Raw genomic sequence first — 10,496 nt, 5'->3', positions numbered from 1 at the left:
AAATCGGCGTTATTATACGACATGAGTTTTAAATAAAACGAACCAAAGACGGTTGAAGTATGAGTGCCGTTGAATTCATTCAAACCGCAATTCTTGAAATTGCACATCCCATTATATATCTATACCGAATATAATGTGCTTTTTGGCAACATTAAGTGGACGTGTTAATCTCAAATAAGTAGGTACAACTTGATATCCTCCAAATTATGATTTACTAGCTGATTAACACAGATTGAGCCAGGATTATTTTAATTTATTGATTTTTTTTGGTTCATATTACTTTTGCTGTCACTCAGAAATCTCATAAATATTGACGACATAGAATGATTTTAGTGTGGCACCGAAGGAGAAATAATCACGATCTGAATTTATACGACTTTTCTTTCGCTCGTAAAAAGAGTCCTGTCATCATAAGCTGGTATTTGAAGGCCATTTTCATACAAATCTTGAGGGGTTTTATCGTATTTCTTCAGGCTCCTTTCACAATTCCCATGAGATCTTAAGAAAATGTTATTTTTTTACTCCTTGGCCCATAGGATACCCCAAAGTCAGAAAATTACATCCACAGAGTAATTTATTCAATAAAAATGAGGAAATAATATTTCAAATACTCGCTCCAATGTGAAAAAAGACAGTATTTCAAAATTCGCAAAGAGATATTTCAGTTATGTCCGATACAAAAAACTTCAATGACCATCCTGGAAAACTAGAAATGAATTTGTATAAATTATCATCACAATCCAGTCTTCTTTGCAACATAAACTTAATCGGTCAAATTCATCATAAAATACATTAAAAACAAATTCCAATTTACTAGGGATTTAAATACAATTAAGTTGTTGTAATTTGCTTTGCTCCGAGCTGTAATCTTTAAATAAAAAGAAATATTTTTGAAAATTTAAGAGAAAATCGATTTTTTTCTTCCGAAAGCTGAGGCCATATCTACCCAAAATCTACTTTACATAATCTGTTAGGGTACAACTATTGAACTTAAAATTAAACCACTTGGCTTTTCCACAGAAAAAAAATTATTTACGACCTAATTTAGGACCTGGACCGCGCTATGAAAAGCGCTATTACTAGCTATGAGGTGCATGCATCACCACTTCGGGCGTACTGCTTAAATAATAATGTATTTAATTAGTTTAAAAGTTTAAAGGAACTCACCGGAATCGAATGAAACTTCACTGATCATAATCCATTTGGAGGCAAAGTAGAGCTGCAGTTTGACGAACCTCCCCACTCGATTGTGCATTTTTATGGTGACATTTCGAGCAGCCTCCATGATGAGATCGGGCATATAAGAGAAGAAGACGGGTTCACCAGTGAACTGGCGACCTCCTATGCTGAAATACACTTTTGCGTGCGAAAATACCTGTAAAGAGAAGACGAAGAGGTTAAACGTGAAGAGGATGCACTCCTGAAACATTGGTCAGGGAGATATTCCCGGAATAGTTGGTTAGGGAACAGCCGATATGGTTATTCTTCAAAGGACCAAAATTTGTATTCCATTAAACCTCACTTAAAAGCTGGGCAGATATAATAGATATTCAATTTATGCATGTAAACATAATTAATAACTGGACATATATCAGGATGGATATTTTGAGAAAATAACAATGCAATAATTTATGCCAAATGTAGACGCACCCGAACGCCTGCCAAACTGTTTTAATACCTTAGAATTTGATTAGCAGACGCTAGAATATATTAAAGATATTATTCTAGGAATATTTTCACAACGTTTAGTTAGTTCATGCTCATGTAAGTAAAGATGTTGACAAAGAGTCATTTTGATACAACTCAGTGCTTTAGGCAAGCAGTAGGAAGAATGGCTAGGATCATTCGATGATAATAATGAGAATAAGAATGAGTAGGAACATTCGATGACGAAGATGTGTTTTGAATTGCGCTAGATATAATGATATTCCGAAAAACAAAAATTTAATGCGATTTAAAAAATATTTTTGCATCCAATGGAGGCTCCCGAGAGTAAAGAAAAAGGGCATGATAACCACCCCCTTAAATTGTTGCTATTTCTTAAGGAATTTCATTTTTAAACATACAAGAAAAAGGAATTTTCTTTTGAGTTTGCTTATCATGCCGTAAACCAAAGCTCACCTCGGGGTATTTGTTTTCATTGTTCACGTATAGTATATTTGTATGAGAATTCGGGTAGTGTTTGAGTAGGGAGATAGATAGGTACTTGCCTGCACTTCTTTGGTGTGAAGATTGTTCGTGTGGAGGTACATAGAGGAGAAGTTGCGCACGCGGTCGAATTCAAAAATCAATTCCACAGGTCTGCCAGGGAAGCCGCCGGTATCGTTCCGCCAACCAACCCACTCGTAACCTGCAGGAGAGAACAAAACGAACGGCTTGCGGTTATGAGACTTCGAGAGGAACACATAAAACGGAAAGACGAAAAAGAAGTCGACCATTCGAAAAACAAGGAAGACTTTTGGGAAAAAAAGTTTTTTATCAGAACTAATTTCATACAAACATTACAACAAGATATGGATAAAGGATCACCTAATGAAAAGTTTAGTCAGCTCAAAAACGTCAATATGAATTAGGTAAAATATATTTTCTACATAAGCCACCAAAATTTAACAAGGGAATAACAATAATTTCATTAAATGGAGAAATTGAGGGCACCAATTGCTTTCTTGGAATGGTGAACACAACAAATACAAGAGTACACTCTCCATCATAACCTATAGAATAACCTTGCCATTTACCTTATCTGGTGAAATACAAGTATATTTAAGTAATTTAGAGCCAGAGATTGAGATCTCATTTGTAGCCATGTTTTCCTTTTATTTGATCGGTCGCCAATTTGTAGTGCCGATATCATAGGTATAAATTGACTAGTTTATCAATATCCCTTTATGCACTCACCAGCCTACTGTATCATTGCATGCGCTTTGTCTGACGTTCAATTAATTTAAATTATCCAAGACCTAGGGAAAACACTAGGAATTATTGCAGGATACGAATTTACTGAAAAAGGTGTTTTTATTTCATGCTCGAAGATTGAAATGGTGCGATAGCTTATGAACTGGCTTCCTACCTAGAGGGGACTGAGTTCGAATCCGGGAGGTGGCAGAATTATACGAAGAAGTGTTACCCCGATCCCTACTTAGGGTGCTTAAGGGGAGTACGCAGCCCATCGGACGGGATATTAAATAAAGGACCCCTTGGAGCCCATCATTAAGGGAAGGGTAATTCTAACCCAGGGTTACTCTCCATATTTCCTTTATACTCCGAATATTCTATCCCCTACCAAGTTATCCATATATTGGTGTAAATGACCTTAGCTATCGGTCACCTTCCATATTACTTACTAATACTATTTCATATTTTAACTCCGATTAAATAAACGGTATTATGGAATGTATAAAACATATATTAAACGTGGAGTTTAGTATATTAAAGATTCTAAACCGTATAAGAAGTCAAGTTCTTTAGGGCATACGGGTGAACTGATTACGAAATGGTTATTTAATCACCGAAAGATCGTTCAATGCTTAACGTTTACCGACTTATTTGTAAAGAAAAGGAAAGCATCAACGGGATATATATGCTCACAGAGGACACACTAAAAATTTTTCTACAGTTTTTACATAAACCTATGGACACCATAATATTTTCACGCCAATAACTTTTGATAAAAGAATCAGAAAACGTATTACTAATCCGAAGCAAAATTTAGAGTGTTGCATTAAAGTTAAGGAAAAATTAAAGAGCTACCATTTTTCACCTATATCTTGCCGCATTGAGAATTCCAACTGCGCTACATAACCTACTTCTCGTGCATTATCTGAGCGTTTACAGCAGACCGACCTAACATGGCTCTATATTTACTTCGGTCTCAAACCCACCAACCTCAGTCCTCAAAAGGGTGGAGTCGAGCCCGTTGGGATCCGATGTAACGAACGAGAGACGACAGAAAATGCTCCACCTTACGAAAACCAGGACACGAGACATTCTGGTCCATTACCACGATTACATGAACCGGCACTGTCGAAAGAATATCCCACATGCCGAGTACCAAGACTTTCTTGTTCATTGATCAAATAACTACCCTGAAAGAGCTTACCCACGGCTGGAAGTTCAAAGTTGATATCTTTAGCGTGAAACATAAAGTAAGAGGAAAGAAAAAACAGTACATTGAAAAATAATACGATTTATTGTTTTTTGAAGGACGACCGTGCATATGTGATTGAAGATGTATGCAGCTAAATAGGAGGAAGGTAAGAAAGGCTTGCATATGAGATCTGTAAAAGAAACGAGAATGAATTCAAAAACGGCACAAAGAAAGTAAGGAAAGAATAAGAATGGCAAAAGGAGGAGAAAGCAAATGATTTGAATGCAAATAAGTTGCTGGTTTGGAGATAGGTAAAAAGTTTAAAGCATTGACAGATCAAAGGGATGAATGTTCTTAAAACCTGTGAGTTGGAATAAAGTCAGAAAAATGAGTGATACTTAAGGTTATCTATAGTAAACAATCTCTATTACAAGTTATCTATACCATACTTTTTAATTAGCGTCCAACGCTTGTTAATGCTGACAAACAAACAACTAACTGCTAACAAATATGCTGAGACGAAATTTGATTTCAGCAGATATCGCTATGGCGATATTCCTACATTGTTTTAAGTGGGGAAACTTTTTGATTATCGTGTAAAATATTACATTTTAATACCAGAGACATTTGGTATGTACAATAATGGTATAAATTGAGAAGTACAAATCAAAAATAAATAAAAATGTATTAAGCTCCTGTTCCTGCTAAGCTAGTCAATTCTAAATTGACAGCGGTCAATTCTGGCTTTACAATAGACATTTCAAAGCAAAAGACATTTACAGACAATCTTCACCATGCACATAAATAACACAAAATAAAAAATTAATATAAATACAAATTAAAATATATTAAATCATGTAAATTCAAATTAACACAAATAATGGTACTCTAATTACTTGTCTAATAAAAATTACAGGTTTATGTTAAATAACCATTAATGTTGGCCATCATTTTATTTATAATTAAATTACTATGCGAAAACTAAAAATGTACGCTGTACCACGAATTTAATACCACACACTCCTATCAATATAAACATGTAATAAATGAATAACCGTTCACACAAAGGAGGAGGGAATACTTCGTTCCTTGCCTTTCAACATACGCTCTTTTGGTTCGTCGACGGAACAATACATACTTTGGGCGCCGAGCAAGATCCCTGGGCAATCTTTCCCAGCCCCTCCCCTGCTTTCTTCAGTTTCCCCACGTGGTCGAAATGAAATTATGTATGTCCAGGCCGTATTTCCCAGTGGCATTTCCAAATCGAGCCAGACCATGCCGCTCCCTCCTCCCCACAATATCTAGGGAGTGTAGGAGGAGGGGCAAATGGAAGGAGGGAGTGTACCCGAAGGGAAGTAGACGGCTGGGGATAAGTCTGCACAAGAGTAAAGAAGAGAGGAAAGGAAGGATGAGGGAAATCTAAGGAAAAGGGGGTGCGGTCTGGGTCAGGGTGCGTAGGTGAGCGAGGGAGGGGCACGCAGCCGGACGAAGTTTCGATCGGGAGAATCTGTCTTGAAAGGAAAATGGGACATAATACACCAAGACACACCGAGGCGGCTACCTTAGAACCACTTCATTTCTACGATAAAGCGTGCTTCTTTTGACCTATTATTTTTCCTCCATTCCATTTAATAATTTTACCACATATTATTTCATCTTATTCTAAAAAATATCGTGATTTTTTTAGTTCTTCAAGTAATGTGATCCAACTTAGCTTCTTGTCATTGTCTGCGATGATTTCATTTTGCCACTTTACTCTTGCATTTATATGAGGAAGAACACACAAAAGTCAATCACTAGTCGCGAGGGAGATGGAAGGCACTAAGTCATGATACAAAACTTTTTTCCCAGGGTCCGATCTGGAATATCACTCTGTAATGCCTTAATCCAGGTGTGTCTAATAATGAAACGAAAATCATCGAGAAACTCTCGGCAGTTTAAACTATACAAAGTTTGTTATAATACATATCTGATATACGAAAATTCAAATGTACAGTATACTCCCAGTATAAATATATTTCTTAACTTATTAAGTACAATTTGATACAAGCATAATATTTTTTTTATTTTTGCCATCAGTGATAGTTTAAATAAACTAATGAATAATATATTTGAGGAAGAAATATTAAACGCGGCCATTGTCAGCCGAGATGCTCCATGCATCGACAGGAGGGGCGGCACTAGAAGGTTACGGAAAGGGGTTCACTGAGGGTCGTGGAGAGCAGAGGCAGCGTGAGGGCAATGGGATACCTAAACCCACCCCTTGGTCGGTGGAACGAGAGGGTGGTTTGGTTTCGAAGAACAGAGCCCAAGGTTCAAAGGGAATGTGTCCACACACGCCGAGGGGAGAGGAGTAGGAGATGGGGTGGACGAGCGAGCAGGAAAGAGGGGGTGGGAGGGAAGCCGCTGGGAAGCGGGAGCAAGCGGGGCGGACCGTAAGAAAACAAGAAAATATCGTAAAATGAAACGCCCCATTTCTGCTCTCCTTCATCCTGAGGGTCGAGAGAAGCGGAGAGGGAATGCCCTTGGCGAAGAAAAATAATTTAAGGAAAATTTTGATTGAGTTTGGCAGGCGGGATTGGGGAGGGTATGGTAGAAGACGTGAGTGAAAGAGAGATAGAGAGAGAATCGGCCTGGAGTAAAAAAGGAAAGGGATTTGGATTGGATTTAAGAGCCGTCGATACAAGGCCTTGCAGTAGGGAAAGGGGATTGTTAAACAGGATTGAAAGGATGAGGCAGCCTGATTGGTCTCATGGATTGCCCCATTGACAAACCGAACATAGTACTTTGGAACACATACGTTAATCGAGATTCAGCAGCTTAACTGAATCAAACAAGAAAACGGTCCTTGAGGTTATCCATGAATCTGAATATTTAATTATATAAAATTAGTCACATAGCTAAAGCAATCCCGCTGAAAACAATAAAAATGATACAAGCAAATTAATATTCGTTAATAAAAGGTCCTCCACCAAATGATTAACTTCGAATGTAGTCTAAAACCCAGATAAAATATAGATGATTACACATCTATCAATAATTGACTTGATTTCCGTATCTAAAGTAGAAAAAATAAAATTTAATAATTTCATTAACAAGTAGGACGTAGAAATTAGTTCAAAAAGGGAAGGAAGTTTTTCGTTGAAATATTTCTTTGTCACCATGATCAAAGAAAAATATGGTGTCATCATATTAATAATTTTTATTAGAAATACTTACTTACTAACGTGCGTAGTTCACATAATTTTAAACATTGGATAAGGTTATCAAGTACTTTCTTTAAATTAGTTTATAATACAATACCAGGATACCATACAAAATCTATAGCATTAATGCAGACGAAAAATTCACAACCATCAATGTATCACGAGCTTATTCACAAAACAACGCGTCTTCCTACAATAAATATTGTGATAAGCCATGTGCCACCACCATACCCTTCATGCGCAAACAACGTCAACAAAATAACGATGACGTCACAGTTTTATTATTTAAAAGTAGCTTTATTTTTCATGCAAGGCAGCACTGCATGCATGTCGATGCGCCGACATTAACCTGAGCGGTTTTTTTTTAATAGGTTGCGCAAATCGAGGAGAGACAAATTCACATCCAAATTTGATAGCTGAGCTTATGAATAGCTGATGTGAAGCTAACAAATATTCTAACACATACCAAAAGCCGTCAAGATAACCCTCCAATTAAGTTAATGCAAGTTCCTCTACCGAGAAATCAATACTACTGATTGCCAAACTAACAAGGTTAGTCTTATGGGCAAGCACGCGGTACCATTCGAATTTTCATCCCGTTACCTCCACCCCCGGAGAACACACAAAATTGCAATTTTTAATAGAGTGGAAGATTACTTTATCTAGGTAAAAAAAAGATTTACAAAAACCAATAAACCAATTATTAAATTAATATTCAGGGTGCTTAAAAATTTTAATTTGGCGATTTTTTCCTGGGGAAAATATTAGAAAACATATTCTGTTGACAATTTTTTCCAGTCACCTTATACTAATCCTCTTAACAAATTTTATGCAACAAAATTGAATGAATAATTTTCGAAAATATGCTAAAATTCAATTGACCCTTTATTTTTCCCTGATAAATTGATCAGATTCAGGTCGAAAACATTTTAAGTTAGCATTTTGACAGAAGAAAAACTTTTCCATCCCTACATCGCCATGTAAAAACGTAAGAGATGCAGTAATATCACCGGGATCCTCCTAGACCCAACATCAACTATATTTTTTTTTCTATGTCTTTCCGTTTCCATTTTCGTGGATTTTCATAAACTCATGTTCATAAACCAAGAAACTATGGAAAAATAAGAGAAATAAATAATTGGCTTCTACGGGAAGAGCAGCATCGAAGATTCGGCTTCGTTCGCTGCTGGACGCATCCGTCTATATAAATGTAAATGCAGGCAAGTCCAACAGAGTGGGAAACTTGAGTTTTGATTACTCCAAGGAGGGTGAAGGATAAGGAATACAGAGACGGGAGAAATGAATGTGGCGGTGGAGGAAAGGTAGCAGTGGGAGCTTGAGAGCTAATAAAACCACGTGAAATCGACGGACGGAAAAGGAAACGAGAGTGTAGTTGGGTCTGAGCTTTCGGGAGGGAAGGCCGTAGTTCGGCCTACCAAGAAAATGAAGAATCTGTAAGTAGTAGAGGAAAAAGAGACGATCACACACGTACGTAAATACTCGGGGAAGAGTCTCATTTTTTATGCATACACGCTCATACCTCTATCCCTCCCTTCTTCCCACTCTCGTAAGAGTTTCATTGCCGGAGGAGTCCACACTCTGGTACCAAAGAAAATCTATTGTGTGAATGTAAAGTCCCAAGTTTTACTTATTTATTACCACTTTCTTGGAAAGTGTAGTGTGCAGTAGTAATAGTAGACGGAAACTGAAGATAAAGGAAAGGAGGAATAGAAAAAAGAGATAAAAAGGAGGCGAGCAGTGAGAGCGGGAGTGAAGGAGCAGTAAAATGATTCTTTACGACATCTGCCTCTCTTTAAAAGCGATATTTTCCGAATCAAAAGGGAAAAGTTTCTGGAGGATGTGCCATGGAAAAAAGTCATCTTTACAATCCTAAATACGGCCACTTACTTTTTTTTTAAATTGCAATTTTTTTAAAGGGAGTCGCTAAGCAGCAATATAAATTCTATCACTCTCGCCACCCAACTGATTTTCCGCATATTTTGTGTCGTCTCCGGTCCAGTATGACACCGACAACCGCAAGCGATAAAGTCGCTCAAAATGCTGCTGGTATCAAACATACCTTAAAAAAGTCTTATTTCGAGGTCAGCTCAAGATTTTACATCATTTAACTTCGGCAAATAATGAAATACGGTCATCAGTTACTACAAATATGGCATGGGTATGACTTTAAACGGCGATAAATTTCCTAAACAGGCCCAAAGAAAAGATACTTACGCGACAAAGATGTATTTCCAACAATTTTTTTATGCACACAGATTTTCAGCGAGGAAATCACAGCGCAATCGCATGGAACACGGTCAGGTCACATTGCAATATAATTTTCTGAGACTGAGTAGTATTTCGTTAGGTAGCGAAAGTCAAAAGAAAATAAATGAACTTGCCCTTTCTATGGCCTTCTCCATCATAGCTTAGAGAACTATCAATGATAATAGAAATGCCATTCAAAACCAGGTATTTTTTTATTATATTAGTTGTTCTACCGTAAAATTGGAAACAGTCATGATGACATTAATATTCCTCCACGTTCACTTTCATATGTTTTAATGAATAAACAATTCCAAGTTATCATTAATATTGAATGTACAATCATAAGAATTTATATTAATTAGCACATTTATTTTAGCGATTTTGAATCCATAATTAACCCCAGAATATAAATAATGAAATAAACTCCCAGAAAGCAATATGCGGAATTATAATTTAAAATCTTCCACACGGAAAGCTACCTCAAACATTAGAAGTTATTCCTACGTTTAATAAAAAAATCCCAAAACTCGCCGATCGTTTTTCTTGAGATTTATAACGAAAGTAAAATACGGCAAATGATTGCAAGAAAAGGATTTCAGCCTTTTTCATCCTTACACTAACTAATCTACACCTAGCATATCAAGTAATAGGTTTCTGTGATATCAATAATCAGTTATTACATTGATTAAGATCGTAGAATTTGGGCTAAATTTAAAATTTAATCGAGTGTAATTCATACTGCAGTCACTTAAAAAAATGAATTTGTGAGAAAAGGCTTTTGGCCAATTCAGCAATACTTTAACTATTTATTTTACAAGAGGAAACTACACATTAAAAAATCTCACCTTCAAGTGCTATTAAAAAGATACGGAAACATGCTTTAGCCCTCGAAATAGGGTAAATAACTAATAATCTTCTCGTATTACCGATTCGAG

General features: G+C 36.6%; 1 protein-coding gene across 1 annotated transcript in view; it reads right to left on the bottom strand.

The window, feature by feature from the left end:
• Positions 1-686: 686 nt before the first annotated feature.
• LOC139691101 (discoidin domain-containing receptor 2-like) overlaps positions 687-10,496 on the bottom strand; it is a 283,388-nt gene continuing 273,578 nt past the window's right edge. Inside the window, exons 6-8 of the mRNA XM_071588869.1 lie at positions 2,211-2,350; positions 1,168-1,375; positions 687-706 (exon numbers count right to left, since the gene is read on the bottom strand). Coding sequence (XP_071444970.1) covers positions 687-706; positions 1,168-1,375; positions 2,211-2,350 — 368 coding nt within the window. The remainder of the gene's footprint in view (positions 707-1,167; positions 1,376-2,210; positions 2,351-10,496) is intronic.

The sequence above is a fragment of the Hetaerina americana genome, unplaced genomic scaffold (genome assembly GCF_022747635.1).
Source record: "Hetaerina americana unplaced genomic scaffold, ioHetAmer1.1.p SCAF_3, whole genome shotgun sequence".
NCBI classification, from domain to species: Eukaryota; Metazoa; Arthropoda; class Insecta; order Odonata; family Calopterygidae; genus Hetaerina; species Hetaerina americana.
The sequence above is the reverse complement of the archived record's forward strand: the minus strand, read 5'-3'. Positions and strand labels throughout refer to the sequence as shown.